Raw genomic sequence first — 25,715 nt, 5'->3', positions numbered from 1 at the left:
AAATCATACAAGCCCACTGAACTCCAAATTGAATAAATCCAAATAAACTCACTCCAAGACATACACTGATTAGACTGTCAAATGCTGTAGAGAAGGAGAAAGTTCTGAAAGCAGCAAAAGAGAAGTGATTAACCACATACAAGGGAAACAACATAAGACTAGGTACTCACTATTCAGAGGGCACCATGGAAGTGAGCAGGCAGTGGTATGACATATTAAGATTCTGAAAGAGAAAAATTGCCAGCCAAGAATTCTTTATCCAGCAAAGCTCTCCTTCAAAAGTGAGGGAGAATTTAAAATTTTCACAAACAAATGCTAAGAGAATTTGTTAACAAGAGACCTGCCCTGCAGGAATTACTAAAGGAGCCCTACCAGCTGAGAAAAAAAGAAAGAAGTCTGGAGAAGAGTATTAGTAAAGGTAACTTAAAGGAAATAGAGGGAAAAAACAGATCTGACAACTAAAAACCAAAGGATAAGATGGCTGGTTCAAGAACTCTCTTTACAGTAATAACTTTGAATGTGAATGGATTAAGCTCTCCAATTAAAAGATACAGGCTGGCAGAATGGATTAAAAAGTGTGACCCACTGATACGCTGTTTACAAGAGACTCATCTTAGACCTAGCGACACAGAGAGACTGAAAGTGAAAGGATGGGAAAAAGTATTCTATGCAAGCTGCAACCAAAAGAAAGCAGAGGTAGCTATATTAACATCAGATGAAATAGACTTTAAATGCAAAGATGTCATAAGAGGCAAAGAAGGACACTATATATTAACAAAAGGGACAATTCACCAAGAAGAAATAACAATCATAAATGTTTATGCACCCAATCAAGGAGCTCCAAAGTACGAGACAAACATTGGCTAAACTGAAGGGAGCAACAGACATTTCTACAACAATTGTGGAAGACTTCAATACATCACACTTTTCTATATATAGAACAACCAGAGAACCAATAAGGAAACCGAGAACCTAAACAATATTATAAATGAATTTGATTTAACAGACATATATAGATCGCTACATCCCAAAGTATAAGGATACATATTATTTTCTAGTGCTTATGGAGCATTCTCAAGGATAGTTCATATGCTGGGGCACAAAACAAGTCTTAATAAATTTTAAAAGATTGAAATTATTCTAAGCACATTCTCTGACCATAATGGAATGCAACCAGAAATCAACAACCGCCAAAGAACCAGATCTTTCACAAATATATGGAGGTTAAACAGCACACTCCTAAACACCCAGTGGGTCAAAGAAGAAACTGCAAGAGAAAGAGGTAAATATCTAGAGACAAATGAAAATGAGAACATAACACATGAAACCCTTTGGGATGCAGTGAAGTTGGCACTGAGAGGGAAATTTATAGCTCTAAATGCATACATCAAAAAGCAAGAAAGAGCTAAAGCCAAAGACCTAACTGATGAACTGAAGAGGCTAGAGAATGATAAGCAAATTAACCCTAAAGCAAGTAGAAGAAAAGAAATAACAAAGATTAAAGCAGAAATAAATGAGCTGGAGAACAGATGAGTGGATAAAGAAAATGTGTATTTATACATGATGGAATACTACGCAGCAGTAAGAAGGAATGAGGTCCTGAAACATGTGACCTGACACAATGCTGAGTGAAATAAGTTATATACAAAAGAAGAGATATTGTACATTATCACTAATATGAACTCCCTGAATAATGTAAAATCAGTATCTTAAAATGTAGAATGTAGGGGACCTAGAGATAGAAGCTAGAGAAGGAGGTAATGCTTAGCTAATATGTACAGACTTGTTAACAAGGTTGAACTTAAGGGTATGGGAATGGACAGGGGTGATAATAGTTCATTAAGAGGATTATAAATATCAGTGCTGTTTTGAAAGTAAACATGATTGAAAAGGGTTGTTTAAAGGCATGTATCCCACAGATTAGCACTACAAATATACATAAGTACTTGTAGGACCTACTTCTAAGATATGACACTGGTACAAAGAATTAACAACAGAGTGGTATATGGGAAAAACTATCTATTGCAGTCGATGGACTACATTTAACAGGAATACCTTAGTAGTACCACATCAATACTAGGGATGAATAACTAGGGGGTGATAAGAGCTTTGGGTTGTTTTGGGTCTTGATTTTTTAAAATTGAGAGTGATCATGATTGTACAAGTAAGTGAAGATGGTGTGAGACACTGTTTATCTTAGAATATATGCTATGTGAAATTAGGAACGCCCTATTTAATAAGTCAGGCCCTTGCTCTTGAGGCTTGCTCTTGTGAAACTTATGGCTGTAAAGGGGAGGCTAAGCCTACCTATAATTATGCCTAAGAATCACTTTCAGAGTCCCTCTTTTGTTGCTCAGATGTGGCCTTTCTCTAAGCCCAACTCTGCCAAACAAATTCATTACCCTCCCCCCATGTGGGACATGACTCCACGGGTAGTGAATCTCCCTGGTGACTTGTGACATGACTCCCAGGAATGAGCCTTGCCCAGGCATTGATAGATTGAGGGTGCCTTCTTGACAAAAAGAGGGAAAAGAAAGGTAACAAAATAAGGTTTCAGAGGCTAAGAGATTTCAAGTACAGTCAAGTAGCTACCCTGGAGGTTACTCTTATGCAAACTTCAGCTAAATATTCCAAAGGCCACAGTATGCCAAAGCCAAATCAACAGTAGTCCCGAAAATACTAAACAATACCCAAGTCCTGGTCAGAGACTCTATAAAAGTTTCACTAAGTATATTTCTCAGAAACTTAAATCCTCCAGAGTGTTCCTATGCCAGATAAGTCCCCAAACCCAGAGGCAACAGCCTCTTCTAGAACATCAATCAGATGCATCCTTCTTCACCATATTGTCAACACCCCTTTTCAGTATGAACTTAGGGTGGTTACTTCCCAGATATACCTGAAGTATACCTTAAGGGAGAAGTAGCAACAGACAAAACAGGATTTAACAAAGGATTACAAATACTGAATCTTCATACATATATATATATTTAGTCTCTAGGCTATTAGAACAGTTAGAAGGAAATAACTGAAATGGTGAAATTGTAACCCCTAAAATTCTTTGAAATTTGCTCTATAATTACTTCTTAAATTGTACTTTGAAAGTTATCACTTTTCTGTATTTATGTTTCACAATAAGGAAATAACTGAAATTGTGGACTTGTAACCCATAACATTCTTTGTAATTTGTTCTATAACTTTCAAAGTACGGTTGAACAAGTAGTTATCACTTTTCTGTATGTATGTTGTATTTCACACACACACACAAAGTTAAAAAAATTTATTGTTCATATTTAGAACCACAAAACATAAATGTATGAGTAGGGAGGGTCTCTTATTCTCAGGTAATCAGAGCAAGTGTGTAAATAAACAAGGGCCTGTAATTTCAATAAGGTTTTACCAGTGACTACATCCAAGACCCTCAAAAGCATGACTGACCGATTAATTCTTCAGGCAGAAATTTGTAAGATTCCCCTAGAAAAGTCTGTAAACATCTTAAGAAAAAAGTTGCTCTCCCCCCGACCCTGTACGCACACATGCATACACACCACCACCACCAATATCATCACCACCACCACCCAACCCCCCAGGGAATTTTGGATTTTGACAAACCATTGTAATGAAAAGAAATTATTTTGGACTAATACTCTTTGGAATTATCAACAATCAAGGCCTTCATGTGACAGCTTGGCCTTTACATTCCCCCAAATACTTTCTAAATTTAAATGTAAGCTCCATGAAGAAGTCTTTTCTGTTTTGTCCACTGCTGTAACCCTAGTGTCTAGAACAGTGCCTGCCCTATGTGAAGTGTTTCATGGCTGTTTGCTGATTTAATGCATGCTGTCAAAAGATCCTTTACATAGAACTACCTGAAATCTAGTACTCAAGTTCTCAGCTACCCGGCCTCTCATGGGGAATGAGAACCAGGGTTGGCCTACTAGATCTTCCTATCATTTCCAAAGTTAGAGAAAAGCCACCCTTCCTTTGAGGATGAGGTGGGTCAGCCTACAATATCTTCTATCCTTTCTCAAATGTCAATCATCTACCAATCTCCTGCTCCTCCAACATTCATTAACCAAAGTGACTCAGTCTTCTTGTCACCTATACCTCCTATCAACACCTTGAGGGCTAATGATGACCCATCCACATGCTAGCCTCACCCCTCACCCTCCTCGACTTCAAAACTGCCACCTCCACTCCAGGACTCTACTCCTAAAACTGCATCCTTGGTATTCATAGTACAGCATAATGATAAAATGAACTAATAATTGTTAATACTGAAGGACTTCCTATGTGGCAGAAACCGTGCTAAGAGACACACAGGCTTATCTCATTTAATCTTCCCAACAACCATATGAAGACACTGAGGTGCAGAGAGGTTTAAATGAAATTTTAAAGGTCACTCAACTGAGAAGTGGTGGAGCCTGTAATTTTAACCCAGACCAGTCACACACTCAGCCTGCGCTCTTAACCATCCCTCTGGGATGAACAGAATCAAAATTTAAACTCCAGCTCTGCCACATGTCACTTAGCAAAATAACAACCTCTCTGAGTCTCAGTTTTCTAATTCATAAAATACTGGCAGCATGTTGACTCCCTAGTATAGAGCTGACACACCACAAAAGTTAGCATGTTCCATCCGTCTCACCAACAAATACTGATCACCTCCCGTGTCCAACCCTCTGGTAGGTGCTGAAGATACAATAGTGAATAAAACAAACAAGGTCCTTGCTTTCACAGATCTGGCTCCACCTTTGCAGCTACTCTACTCTGACCCCAGGCATTTGAGTTTAACACATCTCAGCTTTCAGGGTTTGTAGCTTCCACTCTGTCAATTCTCCAAGTTTGGGAAGAGTGCTACTTCCTTCACTCTTTTTCTCCACTTGTGTCAGGCCTCTCCTAGTATCACCCCTTCCCTGCACGTGCCCTCACCCCCTTTATCTTTCTACCCCACCACTGAACAAATTCCCTATCTCTTGAAGAAAAAGACTCTTTCTTACATGAAGGCACTCTCTCATGGATCATTCATTTAACCACTGGATTTACTGCACATCTGCTGAGCCAGGTGCTGAGGCTACAAAGACAGGTAAGGTGCTATCCTACCTTCAAGGTCTCCCTGCCAGTCTTGTTGACTGTGGAAGTCCCAGTGTCCAGAATGTGCCAGGTAGTTGCGGGCTGCTCAATACATATTTGAAGAATGGAACAAACCCCCAAGGAAGTCAACCTATTCTGAAGGAGGTCTCCCAGCCTCCATTCTGCTTCTCTTCAACCAACCAGTTACTCTGCTATAAAGCAATCTAAAATCCTTCAATAATTCCTCATTGCCTCAGATAAATTCCAAATTTCTTAGCACAACATGCATGAATGGCTGTAGGTAAGTGGCTCATTTTTAGTTCTCCTACTTCTTTAAGCAGTGAGAACCTTTCTTCATATAAAACCTGCTTGGAAGCTTGAAGTGCAAACTTGATCAATATAGACATATTCTGGTTATGGGTCTGGGACCTGCTGTGACTAGTTTGGTCTAGCACATTTTACCCCTACTCCCCCTCCCACCCCTGACCCCTCTCCACAGCTCCAGCTACTGATGCAATGCCATGGGTTTTCCGAAACAGTTTGAAAACCAAGCTTTAGATCAGTGTTTTTCTAACTGTAGGAAAACAGCTTGAAAACCAAGCTTTAGGACATAACCAATTAGTAAGCTATGAAATCAATTTAGTGGACTGGAATCAGTGATTTAGAAAACAAAAAATAGGAATGCACTATATGAATTAATTAATGGTTAACAGTTGGTGTATAAAACTATGTTATATATGCATATACACATGATGTATACTGAGTTGTGACATAAATTGTATGTATTACTGTGGATCATACTCAAAATAGTTTGAAAGCCACTGCTTTAGATCCTTTATTTAGCCTCAAATCCTTCCTTGTTTCCTCAGTCAGTAAAACTCCATTCTTATCAAGCAACTTGCAGTTCCCCAAACCCATCTTGCTCTTTTCACCTCTATGCCTATAGGCATATAAACCAGGCACAGTGCTAGACGCCAGGGAGGCAGTAGTGAGCAAAACCAGACAAGGTTCCTACCCACACAGCACTTAGAATCTAGAGAGTCAATTATACAAATCACACTAATTAATGTACAATTCTGACTTGAGGTAAGCAGTCTAAATGAAAGAAATACAGCTTTTCAGAGGGAGAGACAAGGGAGGCATCCTGAAGAATCACTTACAGAGATCAAAAGAATGTCAGTCCCGGGGAAGACCTGGACCCGGCATCATGGGATTGAGAACAGCTTCTTGACCAAAAGGGGGAAGCAAAATGAAACAAAGTATCAGTGGCTGAGAGATTACAAATGGAATAGAGAGTGCACTCTGGTAGACATTTTTATGCACCATATAGATAACAAATATATAAAACCCTTTTTAGGTTTTAGTGTATTGGAATGGCTAGAAGCAAATACATGATACTATCAAACTGTAACCCAGTAGCATTGACTCTTGAAGATGATTGTATAGCTGTGGTAGCTTATAAGGGGTGACAGTGTGATTGTGAAAACCTTGTGGATCACACTTCCTTTATTATCCAGTGGATGGGTGGATGAGTAGAAAAATGGGGTCAAAACTAAATGAAAAATAGGGTGGGATGGGGGGGATGATTTGGTGTTCTTTTTTACTTTTATTTTAGTTTTTTTACTTTTATTTTTTATTCTTTTATTCTTTCTGGTGTAAGGAAAATGTTCAAAAATAGATTGGGGTGATAAATACACAACTGTATGATGGTACTGTGAACAGCTGATTGTACACCATGGATGACTATACGATAGACAAATATATCTCAATGGGATTAAAAAAAAAGAATGTCAGAATTAATTAAGTTAAAAGGTGGTAGAAGAGCATTCCAGACATAACAGAATGGAAGCACGGTATGCTTGGTGAACTGGAAAAAAAAAAGAAAAAAAAGCTAACGGAGTTCAGAGAACACAGAGGAAAAGTGATACAAGACAGAACTGGAAAGGGTAGAAGAGGTAAGCCATGCAGGGTCCTAAGGGCCAGGATGGTTCTAGCAGATGATGAGACAGTTTTGGAGACATTATAGCTGCAGTTTGGAGGATGGATTGGAGGGAGGAAGGAGTGACTACAGGGAGACCAGTTAGGAGGCTATGGAATAGTCCAGGTGAGTGTTGACAGTGAATACACTAAAACCTAAAAATGGTTTTATATATTTGTATCTATATAGTGCATAAAAATATACTGGATATTGGGGGAGTGGGGTAGGGAAAGGGTGGTGATGGTGAAGTAGCTGCTGGCTCCTAGATCTGTGACTTGCACAACAGGATAGATAACACTTACTGGTCAGAGAATAAACTGGCTGGAAGAGAGCAGGTTTGGAAAGGATTATGGGTTCAGTCTTGGATAAGCTGGGTTTAAGGTGTCTTTGCTTTGGACATGTAGGTCATAAGCCCAGTCAATATCCTGGCTGAGGCTACATGGAAGTCCCTGGAATATAGATGGCAAATGAAACTGGGCACATTTGAGAGAAGCAGTGTGCCTGCCGTTGAAACTTAAAGGCCTCTACATTTGCAGCTACTGAATTCCTACTTATTACTAACGTGTATACACACAGTTAACTACACAAGTTAAACCTGTTTTCTTTTTAGAAGTTCAAATATAGAAATAATAAAATATAAAGTGAAAGTCCCCTCACTCCTTGGGTAACACTGACAATTTGACATGTACACCTGTATTTTTAAAATAAAAATGGGTTTATGATATATGTACTTTTCTACAACGTGCTTTTTAAAATGAGCAAAGTACTGAGAATATTCTGTCAGGACACAGTTTTCTCTTATTCATTTTAACTGCTCAAAGTATTACATAGTATGAATGCATCATAATTTAACCACTACCATTATCATCCCTCACTGGCTTATGCTAATTGTGACCATCCTGTTGCCCACTTTTCCAGCTTCCCTTCCAGTGATGGGTAGCCATGTTATCCAGTTCTGGCTAATGACCCTACAAAGAAGTCTGTTGTGGGAGCTTCTGAGTAAACTTCTGCTTTTCTGATCAAAGAGAACTAACTGTGCTGCTCTCTTTCTCCTTTCTTCCTGTTTGGACATGAATGAGGGCTGGAGCCGCAAAAGTCATTTTGCAACCGAAGGCCATAAGCCAACACTAAGAAAAGTAAAGCAGACAGGCAGAAGAAAAAGTCTGGCCCTAACACACATCGACACACTGACTTATTTTAAAGAATTCAAATGTACTTCTACTCTAAAATCTGAAAGAGTAAAATAAAATGTTTTGGATCAAATGTTCAGGTCAGAGAGAGAAGTGATGCCCTACAAAAATAAGCACGCTTAGAACAAGATGTAGGGGACAGTATTTTCAACTGTTCCCAAGAACATCTTTAGGCGTTGGATCCAGAAATGCTTTCGACCCATTGCCAAGCAACAACTTGATAGGGCAGCCTTAGTACACAATATCTGACACCTCTTGTTTGGGATTTCTGTCTTCTTTGGCCTACTCTTTGAGAACATGCCAAATTAAGAAACAATCTTTTACATGAAACACTGTAAATTTTTTTTGTTCTTGCCAAGTTTTTTATTTGGGTGAGCCATTACTTTTCATAAGTTCATAACTCAAATAAAAATGAAACACCAGAAGTAAAAACTGTTTGAAAAGAGTTCAGGGGGTAAAAAAAAGACTAAGTTCCCCTCTCTGTTCCAGTTTGCTGAAACTGCTGTTATGCAAAATACCAGAAATGGATTGACTTTTATAAAGGGGATTCATTAGGTTATAAATAACCTAAGTTCCAAACTAAGGCATCAACAAGAAGATACCTTCACTGAAGGTTGGCTGATGGCATCTGGAACACCTCTGTCAGCTGGGAAGGCACGGGGCTGGTATCTGCTGGTCCTTTGCTCCCGGGTTGTGTTTCAAAATGGCTTTCTCCAAAATGTCTCTGGGCTTGTCTTCGCTCCTCTCTCTCAGTTCAGGTGTGTCCTTGCTTCTTTCTCCCAGTGTGTTTCTCTAAGCATCCAGGGGTCCTCTCTTAGCTTCTCTGGGGCAAACTCTGGGCTTCATCTCTTAGCATAGCATCTCTAAACATCCTTCTGTCTGCATCTCCAAGCACCTCCAAGCTCTCTTAAGTAGTACTCCAGTGAACCAGTCAAGACCCACCTTGAATGGGTGAGGTAACACCTCCATTGAAATAATCTAATCAAAAGGTCTTGCCCGCAGTTGGGTGAATCACATCTCTATGGAAACAACCTAAACAAATGTCCCACCCTAATCAAAAGACTAGTAAGTCTACCCCCACAAGACTGCATTAAAGAACATGGCTTTTGTGATTTTGAATAGATTCAAACCACACCCTCTTCTGAAGGTAAGTGCTTCCTCTGGCCATTTAATACGAGAAAACAATTTATTTTACTCTAATACTGATGTTTTCTTCTGTTCTCAATTTTGTTAGCTTCTCATATTCTGGCAAAAAATGTTAGATTTCTCAGAATTCAGCAAATTGTTATGCCACTTACAGCAAATATTTAAAAGCTATTAAAATAGTAAATTTATAACTGAAAATAACCTATAATTTAAAATATTAGGCAAAATTTTATGGTAATCCAAATTGCACATAATTTGTATATATCCTTCTAAACAAACAGAAGCAGCTCACATTTGTACTGTTTTTACAGTTTACAAAGTGCTTTTAGATACATTTTCTCATTTGTTATTCAAGACATGTGAGATAGATATTATTTTTACTTTACAGATGGAAATCAACTAAGACATTATTCAGGGCTTTATACACTACATAGTGGTAGCCTTGAGACTTGAGATCTGTAAAGGGTTTTAATAATAACTACCATATATATTTACAATTTTATCACTATTCTTAAGTTCCTACTTTCTTTACAAAAGAAAGCAATGTAAAAAGTTTTGCTCCATCTAATAATAAACATGGTAACTATTAAAGTCAGCCATAAACTTATCCAATGAGTGAGATCCACCAGAAGCAAAATCTATTTTGGGGGTCCTTTATTGTTACCTACATACAGCACCACATTTAAACCAGTGACAATGCAGTAATTTCTTCTGTTTTAGAAAAATTAATGCCTCCAAGCTCTGTGTATGTGTGCGTGTAGGTAGGTAGGTAACCAGGAAGACTTTAACTATTAACCAATCTGAAGTTACAGAGCCTGTGATTATCTCCACTTAGGCCTACAGAGATTTGGCAATTTGTTTGGTCATATCTCTAATTATTAATTAAGGATTTATTTCTCTTTCCCTATTCCCCTTTCTTGTAAGTACCCTAAGTACAATGTACCATTTTGACTGGAAACTCCAAAAGGCTGCCTTTTTTTTCTGAATTAGTTTCTTACTGTACAAGTTATTTTCAGGATTTTCCTTTCCTCATTTCTATATCTTGAAGACATTTCTTCATAGCAGTTGGGGGAGCTATAGTTTATATCCACTGCCAGAAAAGGGAGAGTTACAGAGTTAATTTCCCAGCAAAAATCTCAAAGAAAGGTGAACAGAAAAGAAGAGATAACTGGCAGAACAGAGTGCCACCCGTACTCAGAAGGCTGCACTGCAGTTCTCCAATATTTGAAGTTATCCTTTTGTTATTGCTCTGCCAATCTGAAGAGGAAATTTCTGGCATGGTCATGAATTAAAAAAGACCAATATATACTTAAATCATTGGTTCAATGAATCACTCTTTTTGACGTTATAATATTGTTTTTATTGCATTTGAGGACATTTGCAATAAATAGCATGAGTTCAAGGCCTTGGCTAGATAATCCTTTTGCACTGGAAAATCAGATTTCTCTGGCACAATTCCATCGCCAGCAATGGGATTTATCAAAACTACAAATGCCAGCACATTGAATATTTCAATATTGTTCTCAGTTGTTCATATCTAAGTATCTTATTAGCTACAAAACAAACCAAATGTAAATGTTTAATATATAGTACAAATCAACAGATTCTTCATAGAAGAAAACAATAAAAGACTAATTTCTAAATGTCACCTGTTCATTAGTTCTTCAATATTACTTAGATTATTTCAAAGATAAGATTTATGCACCACTATCCATGTTGAGAAATATTATTTATCTAGATTCTGAAGGGCATAAATTAAGGGTGCATATGATCAGAACTGTTTTTTAAATAAACTTTTGATGTTTCTTTCTTTTGCTCATGTTACAATAACAAATAAATGGAGACAAGGACAAAGGCACACAATTCTCATTAGTGGTTATGTGGATTTTGCTTATATGGATACTACAAATGACAAAAGAGCAAAGTCTGTATAAGCTCATCTGTGCTCTGTGAACTTTAGTCCACTCACAGCATAACTTGATTCAGTCACTATTTATTAGTTTAAAAAATGGTTTTTGGAAGCTGCAAAGTTTTACCAAAATAACTAAAACACACTTTATGACACATCTCTGAATCCTGAGGGAGTAAACTGTGACACAGTTTCCTTGTGCCACTGACTCTTCTGAAAAGAAAAGTTCTGCAATAAAACAAGAGTTTCCTAACTCTTTTTAAAAGTCTGAATTTTTGTTCTATTACTGATCTTCATTCTATAGTCCCTTTTACCCAAGGCATGGTCCCTGGTGCATCTTTTTGAGGTTTAGTTTCTGGGAAATTTTCAGCAAACCTCTCTCGTGCTTTGTCCCAGTTCTTTTTGCTCTTGTTTTGAAGAAAGTGAACATCTTCAATTGAGGATGGTTTTCCTGTCCCCAAGCCTGCATGTGTTCGTCGAAGATGAAGCTGGATCTGTTACCAAAAATTGAGCAGAGGGCTTATTTTAGAGTCTAAACACACTGAAATCTACTGTGTCCAACTTGGTTCTTTAACTATAATTCTTTATTAGAGATTCATGGGGGGGGGGAGCTTATCAAATGCATCAAAAACATACATAAGGGCACATAATTATACATGTAATTTAAACTTATTCTTCTACATTTTCCTGCCTGTCAGTTAAGTATAGCTGACTCTACAGAAAATCAAGTGCTCCTTAAACAGCAATCATCATATTTCATCAAGATCCTGCAGAATGTCAAACCACTATCCCAAAGTAAAGGCAATGGACATATTTAAACCTACTGTCCTACCCTCACCTAAGTTAAGAACAGGTAGGTTAGACATTAAGAGTCATAAAGAAAACTTGATTGCTTATTTTCATAACAGGAGGGGAGGACTTCTCATTATTTTAAGAGCATTAAGTTACCAATTATTGAGTTATTGTACTGTATGTTAGGTACCATGCTAAGGGTTTTATTTTCATGACACCCCTGAGAAACAGTTCTTATCCCCATTTTACATAAGAAAACTGAAGTCCAAACTTGCCCAGAGTCATTAAGCTAGTAAGTGATACAGCACAGAGTCTAACCTAGTTCTAATTACAAAATCCATGCCCTTCCTGTAGTATCTATGGTGAAAATGAGAAAACTGTTACTATGGCTATACAAGTCCATTTATTATTTCTTTAGGTACCAAGTAATTAGCAAGAAAGTTCTTTAGTAATACTATTTTTTAAGCCTTTTGTGTAAAATAAGCTGGACCTCCTATGAACCATGGACTGTAGATTTAACCACTACTGCTTCTAGGCATTATTCTCTATATTGCTTGCTATGTGCTCCGATTCTTGAAACTAATACAGATTCTCCAGCTAATACAGAATCTGCTTGTTTATAATAAACTAACGCTACAATTGTTCTGCAATGGTTAGTTACTATGCATAATAAAGAAGTCATTAAAAACAACTAAAAGACCCAGAACATCTGGCTCAGGAAACAGGACTTACTATCCTATATATTTGGTAAATACAAACGTCAAAAAGGCAGTATTCATAACTCTTTTCGCACACCACTATACTCCTAGCACCTAAGGCAGTGTCTGGCATATATTAGGTACATGGTAAATGTCTGCTGTAAGAATAAATAAATGAAAGAAAACACAAGTCTTACCGGAGTTTTCATTCCTCCACCATCTTTACCTAGGCCCTCTCCTTTTTTCCAACCCATCTTCTCCAACATCTTCCGGCCTTTGTTACTATCAGTGATTTCACTTTAAGGAAAATTAATATGATAGTTGATTTATAAAAGATCATTTAGGTGACATTTATAATAAATTCATGAATTATAAACAATTGGAACTGTTACTCTGGAAAATTATTTGGTGTTACCTAATAAAATTGAAGACACAACAGATGTTATAATCTAAAATTCCACTCTGATATATGTACCTAACAGAAAAACATGTACATGTGCACCAAAAGACATGTACAAGAATGTCCTTGCAACAATATTAGTAACAGTCACATATGTGACACAAACCAAATGTCCATCAATGGTAAAATGAATAAATAACAAAATAATGTTGAACAAAAACATACAGACAAAAATACTGAACTATCCCATTTATTTAAAATTTTAAAAATAAGTAAAATTAATCTGTTGCTGTTAGAAGTCAGGATATTACCTTTGGGGAAGAGAAGGGAATAGTGATTAGGAGGGGGCATAAGGAGACTAGGCTTCTGGGGAGCTCATACTTTTCTATTTCTTCACCAAGGTGGTCATTTTGCAATGTGTTAATTTTATGGTATATCACTGAGCTGGATACTTATGATTTGTGTACTTTTCTGTAAATATATTACACATCAAAAAAAGTTAAAATTAAAACTCTTATTCACTATTTGCATTTTGTCCTACCCTTTTACCGTTTTCGCTAATTTAAGGATATTTTAATTTTATGTCATATTATATTGTCTTTCCGGTTCTACAAAATGTATTAAATCTTCAGTAACAATAAATCAAGCATGGTCAGAACCAATGTGTTTCACTTTTTTATTTCTGCCTTCTAACTTAACTCTTAAGCCATCTGCATACACCCCAACAATTTCAAAAATATTAAACTTAAATTGCCATGTCGCTTAGTGTATCTAACTTATAATACTACATTTCATCAAAGTCGACCCCACTGCTTTTAAGATGCACCACTATTTCATACACCAGTAATAGAAAATTACTGCTGTTTATAATTATAAAACTCCATAAACTTCAGAGATGTTAAAATGTAAAAAAGAAAATGAAAGATAAAAAAAAACAGTAACCTTTAATCAATGAAATGACATTTAATCAAAATTTTGTTATTAGTTATCAATTCTGCATGACCTATTTAAATTTTAACTAAACCCAAAATTCATATTCTAAGAAAAAAAAAGAAGCTAATATATACTTAAATTCAAAGATAGGGTCACATGAAAGGCCTAAAAATCACAATTTTTATGTTTATCAATTCTACTTTACCAAGAAAAAAAACTAAATCAAAAAGTAGATACATAAGAAAAATAGTATTTCAGGGTCACCAAGAACAAAAGTATTTGGGTATAAAAATAATTATAAAAAGTACCAATCCACATCAATTTATTACTAGCCTAGGTTCTAGATAGCTAGAATATAAAAGTATCTTCACTCTGCTGGGTGCCTAGATTCTTAGCTATGCATATATGTGTATTTAAGTGTGTGTACAGATGTATATGCTAACCTATTTTCTAGGAGATAAAGGAATTCTGATATTAGAGGAAGGAGTGAAGAGACAGTGTTTCCATTTTGTTGTGAACCATCCCTTTAAAGGCTACCTATCAGAACATATAACCTTGTAAGTCAGACTACCCTATGAATGTGGTTATGGTATAAAGACTGATTCAAGCAATTATAGTTCAATACTTACGAATGCACAGATGCAGGAGCATCATCTCTTTGGAAAGTTCCTTCACTTCCCATCTGTTCCCTACGTTTTCCAGCTCTATCTTTATATTTTGGATTCTTCAATGCCTTTTCATCTTCATAGTCTGTATTCTTTATAAACACAAAGGAAAAGAAAGTTTATAAATAAAAATGTAATTTCTGTACATTTGCCTTGCTTAGTAAATATTATGGCTTCTATAAACAATGAAATAAAACAAGCCATGATATAAACCCAAGTTAATTTATATTGTTGGATGTGGTAGTTTTAGTCTATCCCTTTTAAAAATTTTGTATGATTTCAAGTTGTACCACAATGTAAATATAAATTCTAAGAACATAATATTGTGAAAATAAGATATTGTCATGTAAAGCTATATGTGCATTTTATCATATGAACTACTCTTATTTAAAGAAATATACAGAACCCCAGGGGCTGGGAAAAAAATCATTTCCCTTTTTCCCTAAGGAACTAAAAGTTCCAAAGGACCTAAAATAGTTTGGTACTGCTTTTTGGGAGGGAAAACTTACAGAAAGTCTTTTTAAAATGAGGAAAAAGCAAATACCTTTTACTATGGCAATAAAAGACTTTTTGCTTTGATATGGTTCCATTTATATGATTGGTCACTCACAAATGTTCACTGAGAAAAGTATGTGCTAAGCTCCATCCTAGGTGTTAGAATACAAAGAAACTTAGAGTCCAAAAGGGAAGTCACTCAGCATGATACAGCATGACTGTTTAATCAATAAAGGTATACACAAAGTGTAGCAGCGGCACAAAAGAAGAGGCTTCAGAGAAGACTTCCCTTCCCCTTTGCTATTACTTGCTGATCTTTATGTAAAAAGTATGACATTCATCCAGAGAGGAAGCCAAGGTATCACATAAGTTTTTACTTAATTTTGCTTTTCAACAGAGAAGAAAAATATAGGAAAACCTATCCTGATCAGTTTTCCCCCCAGAATGAATTTTTAAGAAAACATTTTATTCTCTCCTTATATAGCATCTATTTTCCTCCCAAAGTGGCCCACCTTGATATTTTTTTCTGATTTCTCTTCCTTATTATAGTAGTACCAAAAAAAATGTGATTTTGCAGAAAAATGACAGTTTAGCAGCACCTTTTTTTAATCAACATCTTCATGAAGCAGAAAAAGCACTGGACAAACACACTTTAGATCTAGATTCTACATCTAGCTCTGTTGTTCAGTAGCTGGATGGTCCTTGGATTTAGTGTTTCAAAAGTAAACTGGAAATACTAATTAGTTTCCCTCTCTACTCACAGAATTAAATGGTAACTTTTTTTTTAAGTTTTGAGATAATGAACATACAATAAAGAACACATATTTAAACTGTACAATTAAAAAGTTTTGAGATTTATACATACCTATGAAACCATTACCACAATTAAGATAATAAACATATCCAACTCCCTCAAAATCTTCATCTCTCTTTGTAATACATCCCTCTGAACCTTCCCTGTGCATTCCTCCTCCCTTGCGTCCAGGCAATCACAATATTTCAGTCAGTATACATTAGTTAGCTTTCCTAGAATTTTATATAAATGATAGCATATGGTATGTACTCCATCCACTTCTTTCACATAATTATTTTGAGAATCATCCAGATTGTAGCCTATATCAACAGTTCATGATTTTTTTTTTTTTTTTTTTTTTTTTAAATGAAGAATAGTATTCTACCGTTTGGAGATAATACAGTTTGTTCAGCCATTCATGGTGGACATTTTTGAATTTTTTCCGGTTTTGGGTTATTAACAAAACAGCCACTATGAATATTTGTTTATGAGTTTCTGTATGAAAATATACTTATCTTGGGTAAATCATTTCAGAGGAGAATAGCTGAATCATATGGTAGGTGTATGTTTAACTTTTAATTATTTTTTATATTTTTAAACTTATAACAGTTTTATTCACACATCATACAATCCATCCGAAGTGTAAAATCAATGGTTCTTGGTATAATCACATAGTTATGCATTCACCACCAGAGTCAATATGAGAATATTCTCATTTCTTCAAAAAAAAAAAAAAAAAATCCTATATCCCTTATATCCTTCATTATTGACATTTAGCTGTGGTATAGTGCCTTTGTTACAATTAATGAAAGAATAGTACATGTTTGCATTAATTGTATTTTTTTCCATACATCACCCTGTTATTAGCTCCTTGTAATAGCAATGTACAATTGTTTTAGTTAATTAATATAAGAACTTTCTCATAGTTGTACAATTAACCATTATCATTGTCCACTCTAGGTTTCACTAAGTTAATGTTTAACTTTTTAGAAGCTGCCAAACTATTTTCCAAACCAACTGCACACTCTACACTTTCACCAGCAGTATATGAGTGTTCCAGTTCCTCCACATCCCAGCCAACACCAGGTATGGTCAGTTTTCTTCATTTTAGCCATTCTAATATGATGTTTAGTGGTATCTTATGGTTTTAATTTGCATTTCCCTGAAGACTAACAGTACTGAACATCTTTTCTTCAGTTTATTTGCTTTCTGTGTATATTTGTTGAAGCATCTGTTCAGATCTCTTATACATTTTTTTAAACTGAGTTGTTTGCTTTCTTATTATTGAATTTTGCGAGTTCTTTATACATTCTAGATATAATCCTTTATCAGATATATAATTTGCAAATGTGTTTTCCAATTCTGTGACTTGTTTTTCATTCTCTTAACAGTGTCTTTGGAAGAGCAAAAGTTTTTAATTTTGATTAAGTCCAGTATACCAATTTGTTCTTTTATGGATTGGGCTTTGGGGTTAGATATCTAAGAAATCTTTGCCTAACCTACTTTCTAAAGTTTGCTTCTAGAAGTTTTATAGTTTTAGATATTACATTTATATCTATAATCCATTTTGAGCTCCTTTTTGTGATATGAGGTATGAATGAAAGTTTTTTTTAAAATATGGATATACAATTGTGCCAGCACCATATGTTGAAGACCATCTTTTCTCCCAAAGTGCCTCTACACCTTTGTCAAAAATCAGTTTTCCATTTTTATATGGGTCTATTTCTAAACTTATTGTTCTGTTTCATCAATCTATTTGTCTACCTTTATGCTAATACTACAGTCTTTCTGACTGTAGCTTTAGAATAAGTCTAGAAATCAGGTACTATTAGTCCTCCAACTATATTCTTCAATAGTATCATTTTAATGCAAGATTTTTTAAAACCAAAACTGGCTATTCATATGTAGGGTGTTATCATTCTTCTACTCAAACCTCAATAGTGGTTAGATTATAAATCCCAGAATAGAGAATACTAATAGATATTACATAAATCTCAAATCATACTAAGTAGTTAGCTGTCTTCTATTCATAAAAAGAAGGCATTTTTACTCAAATCCAGACCCATAGTTTAACACTAAAACTATGTTTAACATCCTTACCTGTAAACCATATTTGACTCGTATTTTCTTTAATTCTTTTCTTCTTTCCAATTCTTTTTCTTCCTTACTTAGTGCTGGACCAGCTGAAAGGAAAAAAATGAGTTTGATCAAAAAAATAAAACTAAATATGACAGATTTTGTAGAAAATTAATGCTAATGCTATTTAATGGAAAATTAACATTATGCTCATGTCCTTTCAGTATCTCTGGTTAACTAAATACTTGGAAAGTAAATCAAACCCACAATCTAATGGTACAGGATGGTTACAGTACACATATCAAATGAAATAGCTCAATTTTTCAATATTATCACTGTAATAGAACCCTGAGTACAGAAATAATTAATTATATTTTCCAAAGGAACACAGGCATGTGCCAAAAAAAAAAAAAAAAAAAAAAAATCACAGAACTCAAGATGTATGTTATTTTGTGCCATGCTCATTCTTATAATCTATCAGAAAGCAAACAACATATAATAAACATATACCATAGTAGGGAGAAAATTTAGAGCAATTTAGTTATTTAGGGAGAAAACTGTGAAAAAAATGTCACCCCTCACAGAGTATCAATTTAAAGTACTTTAAAGTTCCAAGTACCTATTTAAAATTTAGGAGCCGCAGATGGGAGGGTTAAAAGCAACACAGAAATATCCTACAGTACTATTTATTATAGAGAATAATAGTATATACAGACAATATATCTATAAATGATATATATACACACAAACTATAAATGGGACAGCAAACATATATACATAAATACACACACTTTATATGAACACATAAAACTCTTAATGCACATTATTTTCTATGTCAACATTATATTAAGAGTTTAATGGTGGATGACTTTTTCAGATCACTAAACAGATGTTAAAAGGAAACAATTCTCAAAGGCTATCTACTGTATGAATCCACTGACATGAAACTATGGAAAGGGCAAAACTATAGAGATATAGGCTGGGGAAAAGGGGGAAGTAGATGAGTGGAACACAGGGCATTTTTTTTTTAGGGCAGTGAAACTACTCTGTAAGATACTGTACTGGTGAATATATGACATTATATATTGGTCAAAACCCACAGAACTATATACATGAAGAGTGAACCCTAACATAAATTATGGGCTTTAGTTACTAATAATGTATTAATACTGGTTCATCAATTGTAGCAAATATTCCACACTAATGCAAAATGTTACTAATAGGGGAAACTGCATGGAGGGGGCAGGGCTCTCTGTACTTTCTACGCAATTTTTCTGTAAACCTAAAACTGCTATAAACAGAAAATTTATTTAAAAGAAAACAGAAACCAATCTTTATTTTAATTATATCACAATTACTCTTTTGAAGGACATTTAGACAACACTGTAATATTGCTTCAAAAGCCTACAAAACTGGATTGGCAAAAACAGAACTAATGAGTAACTTTCCTGGTCAGAAATGTTACACATAGCTAAACTATTATATAGAAAAATAAACTACAATCACAACCTATTAGCCTGGAACTCAAATTCCAAATACATGTCATTTGTTAGCCTCATTGATAATATTCACTGAAATATAAATGTATCTCAATATAGTATTACATCAATTAAATACAAGGCTGATACATACCTTGTATAAATATATTTCAATACAGTATTATATACATCAACTAGTTATGGAGCTGGTAGCTGACATACATTTTTAGAAACTCAGTGAATTAAAAAAAAAAGTTATCAATACCCCCAAGTCATAATATATTTGACATACCGAAAGATTCATCTTTCTTATCAAGGCGAAGGTGAGCTCTAACCTGACCCGGTTCACAACCATCACAGGTATCACTGCCAGGGTGAATGTGAAAGGATAACACAGTTTCTCCAATTTTCACTTCATCTCCATGCTCAAGTACATACGGGTCACATTTAGTTTTAGGCTAGAGGGGAAAAATTAAAAAACAGAAATCCAAGACAGTTACATGATGGTTACTTTACATCTACTGTAAGTAATGTCTGATTATAATTTTAAAAATTTGAAATGGTTCTCAGTGAGGCAGACACACATATGTACACACACACAAACTTGACAATATCCCATAAAAAACATTCTGTTAGTGTAGAAGAAAATCGCTGAATTTAGACTCTTCTAATTTTTATCTTATCAAAACCCACCAATCTCCCTATTTCCGGATCTCCATACTCAATCTATCAGAAATACCCAACCCTAGATTTTGAACAATCTATTACCAAGCAATCATCATAGTCAAGATGAAGTGTTATAAGGCAATAAGTACATATTTCCCTCTTCATCTCTTTTCTCTTGATAATTCTGTTTTGTTTGATTTTTGATTCCTAAAGACTAAAAATAATGAAGTCCTCACTCCTGTTTATTACGTGCTAAGCACTTTTTGCTATGTGTTTAGGATACAAGAGTTAACTGGATACACATATTCCCTGTTTTCAAGGAGTTTCTAGTTTAGCAACATTTCCATTAAAGGAACTTTTTCTTTTTCAAAAGAGGGCTGAAAGTTGCTGTAAGAATATTTACTCTCAATTGCTTTAAAAAGCTTTTATGTCTAAAAATAAGGCACAGATGCGTAATTAGACATCAAAACTGAACAACAAAGCATCCACTGACTATAGACTGTTTTCAGCCCTTTCTCGGAATTCCATTCCAAGGAACAAATTTGGGCTTGAATTTTAATCCAAACTCAATGATGTCTATAATAACTATGGACTTCAAGGAGTCCAAATTTTCAGTTGAGTTTTAAAATAATGTGTAGATAATTAATTAATATATATACACTTACCTGAAGAATCTGTTTTCCATTGACAATCGTGCCATTTTGACTGCCTTGATCCACGAGGACATAACTTTGTAAGTCATGGTCAAAATAAATTTCTGCATGAAACTTAGAAAAAAGAAATCAAGCAATTATAAAGTACTATACTTTTGTAAACAATGTATAATAATTTCTTTATGAGAAGATGCTATGGACTTTAGTCTCTTATAATTTAACTTTCATTATTTTAATACTTTTTTTCTAAATACGAGAGTATTAATGCTTCTGGTAGAAATATGGGGGCTACCTATAATTCTACCTATAACTATGATTAGTAATTTAGTAAATGTCCTACCTTTTCTACTATTTTAATACAGTTGAGATTATGCTGTATATACAATTTGAAATTCTTTTTCACCTAATATAAGCATTTGTCTATATCATTAAATATTTCTTAATACAAAAAGTGATTTGAAACTTTCAAAGTCAACTTCTCAGAAGTTTTTCCAGCTCTTCAATATTTAGGACTAAACACCCCCTCCATGTGTTCCACAACATTTTGTTTATATTATTGCAATACACATTATATGATGTACGCACATGTGAATATCAGTATACTAAAGTTTCCTGAAAGGGAGCTCATTTTTGCCTATCACTTAGTATGTAATCAGTGTTTCACATGTATCAGGTATGTACTCAATATACATCTATTTAATTGAATAAAGAACTACTCAAATATTTAACTTAAAATTTTATAAGCAATACACTGCTGGTGGAAACATAACATGATGCAATTGCTTTGGAAAACAATCTGGCAGTCCTCAAGAGGTTAAATAGTTACAATATGATCCAGCAATTGTACCCCTAGATATATACTCAAGAAAGATGAAAACATGTCCACAAAGAAACTTGAACACAAATGTTCACAACAGCAATATTCATAATAGCCGAAAGTAGAATAACCCAAATGTCCATCAACTGATGAATGGATAAAAACAACTGTGGTTCCCAACAGTGGAATGTTATTCAGATTAAAAAGAAATGAAGTCCTGACACACGTCGCAACATGGATGAACCTTGAAAACATTATGCTAAGTGAAAACCAGTTACAAAGAACCACATATTAAGAGATTTCATTTACATGAAATAGCAAGAATAGGCAAATCCATTGAGACCAAAAGTAGACCATGGTTGCCCAGCACCACCAGTGACTAAGAGGAAATGGAGAGTGTCTATGGCTTGAAGGTTTCTTTTTGGAGTATGAAAATGTTCTAAAATTGACTGTGGTGATGACTGCACAACTCTGCATCTCTGTGAATACCCTAAAAACTCTTCAAATGGGTAAAGTGTAGATGATATATAAATATCTCAAGAAAGCTGTTATAAACATTTTGTAAACATAAAATGTTTCAAACACACAAAATACAGTAAATATATCGAAACTCTCCATAACCATAATCAAACTTTCACAAATTTTGCCTTATCTGCCTCAGATATTTAAAAGAAAATAAATGATATTTAAAAGAAACTAAATGATTATCCATTGATATGTATCTCTCTGATCTATCCCCTCCCTTCCTTTTCAGGGGTAATCAAAAATTCCCTAAATTTGGTGATTATTTAACCATAATGCATCTCTTTACACTTTTACCACATATGTATATATCTAAATATATACAATATATGTAATTTTATGTAAACAATATGTAATTTTATTCTGTGTGGTTTTGAACTTGTTGCAAATGGGAATCATACTGTAAGAACTTTTTACTGAGATATAATTTATATACAGTGAAATTCAGAAATCTTAAGTATAGATGTTGATGAGTTCTGACGAATGTCTGCTTCTGTTTATTTTCTTTTGTTTCTTTGGCTTATTATTATGTTGTAAGGTTCATCCAGTTGTATACATTTGTACTTTGTTCATTTTTCTGTTCATGTCTTTGCCAATTTTTTTTTCCGTTGAATTGTTAGTATAATAACTATATCAAAGGGTTTAAACAATTTCAAGTCTTTCGATACTGTCAAATCCTATTCCAAAGAGGCTGTTCAAAATAATGCTCCCAACAGAGGTAATATTTTAACTAAATATGATGAATGGAAATTGACATCCTAGACTCATTTGTACTTCTTAGATTACTAGAGAAACTGAACGACCTTTCATGTATTACCCACGATACCTTCTCTATGGTGAATTTATGAACTTTGGTGTCGCAGTGGGGTTTGAAAAAATTAATTTGTAAGAGCTTTTCTAATATACAAGGATGTATTTCTGTCATTTTTTTTGAGTGCCCTCTCTATTTGGTCTTTTAAATTTGTTTTATGACACAGAAAGAGCTTCAAACTTAAATCAGTTAAAATTATCTTGTCCTTTGTGTTTTTAAATTTAGAAAGTCTTCTCCCATCCAGTGGTTAAATATTTTTATCTCCCCTAATATTAACTTAAGGTTTTGTGTTTTTTTACAGTTAATTTTATTTTTTTTTTACTCTACCTAGATATGTGCGATGTATGTTGACAAGCTGATTTAAAACAGCCAACAATTATCTATCTCACCAGTGGATATGCTAATTTAAAAGAAGGAAAGAAGAAACAGAAATGTCACTGAGGATCACCTATATTTTACATTGGAGGGAGAGGAGGACTTCTTTGCTATTTAAGTTACCATTTGGGTTTTTTTTTTTTTTGGGAGGCTGAAGAATCAAGGGTCATAAGGAAAGTAAAAAAGCAAGATAATTTGGTGAGAGTTAATGAGGATTTCCCCCTACTTTAAATGGAAAACAAACAAACAAAAAAAAAGTGAAAGTAACTGGACTGTCAGCTGACAATGGGAAACATTTAATTCCAAAAAGGAAAAAATTATGTAAAATATTCTTCAGGTCTATATTATAGCCCATTAAATGAGAACTTATTGGAGATGATGGAAGGAAAAAAGAAGGAAAACAAAACATAAAAAAAAACCAAAAAAAAAAAACCAAAAAAAAAAGGAAAAAAGATAACAGTAAGAAGGGAGAAAAGCACAGAAAATCTAGTATCGAAAAATACAAATATGAAATATAAAAAACTTTGTAGCTAAATCTTTTGTTTTCTTCTACTTATAACTTAAGTTGTAACTATATTCCTAATGTTTGTTTTGAAAATCCAACTATTTCTTTTTTCCCCTGAAACCATTAGAGGTTCAACTAGAGGCTCAACTAGGAAAAGCTACAGACAAGAAACAGGTGAATAGATTATTCTTGGGTTGAAACAATACCCTGGGTTCAAAGTAACAACCTACTAAAGTAGCCAACTGACAGCCTTAATCTAGGTCTGACTCATTTGTAAACTGCCATGTATCTAGCATATTTATTTCACTCAATAAACACATGTTAAGTAGGTATTACTTTGATATATAAGATTACATTCAGTTTTCTTAATTCTACTCCTGCTCCAGACTGTTAAAAAAAAAAACAACATAATTTAGCCCAAGTTGCTACAAAAAACTTTCATTTTCTCAAGCACTAGAATAAAAAAATCTTGATGGCTTTCATTACCATTATGTTACTGTATATTAACTTTTCTATTCAATAAGAAAAAAAACCCTAAGCTTTCTCCTATAATGATGATTTTAAAAATTGAGCCTTAAAAAACACATGAAAAAATGTTCATCTTCACTAGCTATTAGGGAGATGCAAATCGACACCACCATGAGATATCATCTCACACCAGTAAGAATGGCTGCCATTAAACAAACAGGAAACTAGAAATGCCGGAGAGAATGTGGAGAAATTGGAACTCTTATTCATTGTTGGTGGCACTGTATACAGCCACTGTGGAAGACAGTTTGGTGGTTCCTCAGAAAACTAGATATCGAGCTACCCTACGATCCAGCAATTTCACTTCTTGGTATATACCCAGAAGATCTGAAAGCAGTGACACAAACATATTTGCACACCAATGTTCACAGCAGCATTGTTCACAATTGCCAAGAGATGGAAACAATCCAAATGTCCTTCAACAGATGAGTGGATAAACAAAATGTGGTATATACCCACAATGGAATACTATGTGGCAGTAAGAAGGAATGAGGTCGTGAAAGATATGACAACATGCATGAACCTTAAAGACATAATGCTGAGTGAAATAAGCCAGACACAAAAGGAGAGAGATTATGTTACCACTAACGTGAACTCTGTGAAAAATGTAAAATAAATGCCTTACAGTGTAGGATATATGGAACCTAGAGACAGTCAGAAGTTAGTGAAGGGGGAACGATAATCTGGGAATGGTCAGGTGTGGCTATGGTTCGTTAATGGGATTATAAGTATCAGTGACAAACTGAAGGTGAACATGTTTGTAAATGGTTGTTTAAAGGCATGTAACCCACAGAGTAGCATCACAAACCTAAAAAAGTGTTAGTATGATATACTTGGAAGGTATGACACTGGTGCAGAGGGTTAACAACAGGAAAAGGAAAAAAAAAAAAAATTGAGCCTAGGGAGAATATGTTTGAAAAACCAAAGAGCTTACCTTACTGACACCAAATTCAGGAATTCGGAGAGTGTGTTCCATATCTTTTTCTCTGCAGAGTTAAATAAAGTGTCTTTAATAATTTTTGGACCATATAAAGATGCACCATTTACAAAGTAATATGGAAAGAATTTTTAAAAATAGATAATGCTAAAATATAAGTCTAAATTGTGGTAAATCTCCTACTTATAGTCTCTCAGTTTCCTTAATCTTACTCTAAATTTCTTATCTGAAAGGGTGTTCCAGAATTACTTTTATTCTTTGGTTTATCCATCTCAGGC

General features: G+C 34.6%; 2 protein-coding genes across 3 annotated transcripts in view; one reads left to right on the top strand and one right to left on the bottom strand.

The window, feature by feature from the left end:
* Positions 1–24,601, top strand: part of ZBED3 (zinc finger BED-type containing 3) — a 57,247-nt gene extending 32,646 nt beyond the window's left edge. Inside the window, exons 1-3 of one of the 2 annotated variants that reach the window (XR_005211496.1) lie at positions 14,570–14,673; positions 17,030–17,155; positions 23,424–24,601. The gene's annotated coding sequence lies outside the window, so the exon portion shown is untranslated. Of the gene's footprint in view, positions 1–14,569; positions 14,674–17,029; positions 17,156–23,423 lie in introns of those variants that run through there. The other variant, XR_005211497.1, reaches the window with a different exon arrangement.
* Positions 11,316–25,715, bottom strand: part of AGGF1 (angiogenic factor with G-patch and FHA domains 1) — a 44,501-nt gene continuing 30,101 nt past the window's right edge. Inside the window, exons 8-14 of the mRNA XM_037802285.1 lie at positions 25,435–25,486; positions 20,955–21,056; positions 19,916–20,081; positions 18,170–18,252; positions 14,746–14,873; positions 12,981–13,080; positions 11,316–11,787 (exon numbers count right to left, since the gene is read on the bottom strand). Coding sequence (XP_037658213.1) covers positions 11,587–11,787; positions 12,981–13,080; positions 14,746–14,873; positions 18,170–18,252; positions 19,916–20,081; positions 20,955–21,056; positions 25,435–25,486 — 832 coding nt within the window. The 3' untranslated portion in view covers positions 11,316–11,586. The remainder of the gene's footprint in view (positions 11,788–12,980; positions 13,081–14,745; positions 14,874–18,169; positions 18,253–19,915; positions 20,082–20,954; positions 21,057–25,434; positions 25,487–25,715) is intronic.

Source organism: Choloepus didactylus, chromosome 13 (genome assembly GCF_015220235.1).
Source record: "Choloepus didactylus isolate mChoDid1 chromosome 13, mChoDid1.pri, whole genome shotgun sequence".
Lineage (NCBI taxonomy): Eukaryota > Metazoa > Chordata > Mammalia > Pilosa > Megalonychidae > Choloepus > Choloepus didactylus.
Note: the sequence above shows the minus strand (reverse complement) of the source record. Positions and strands in the feature narration are given on the sequence as shown.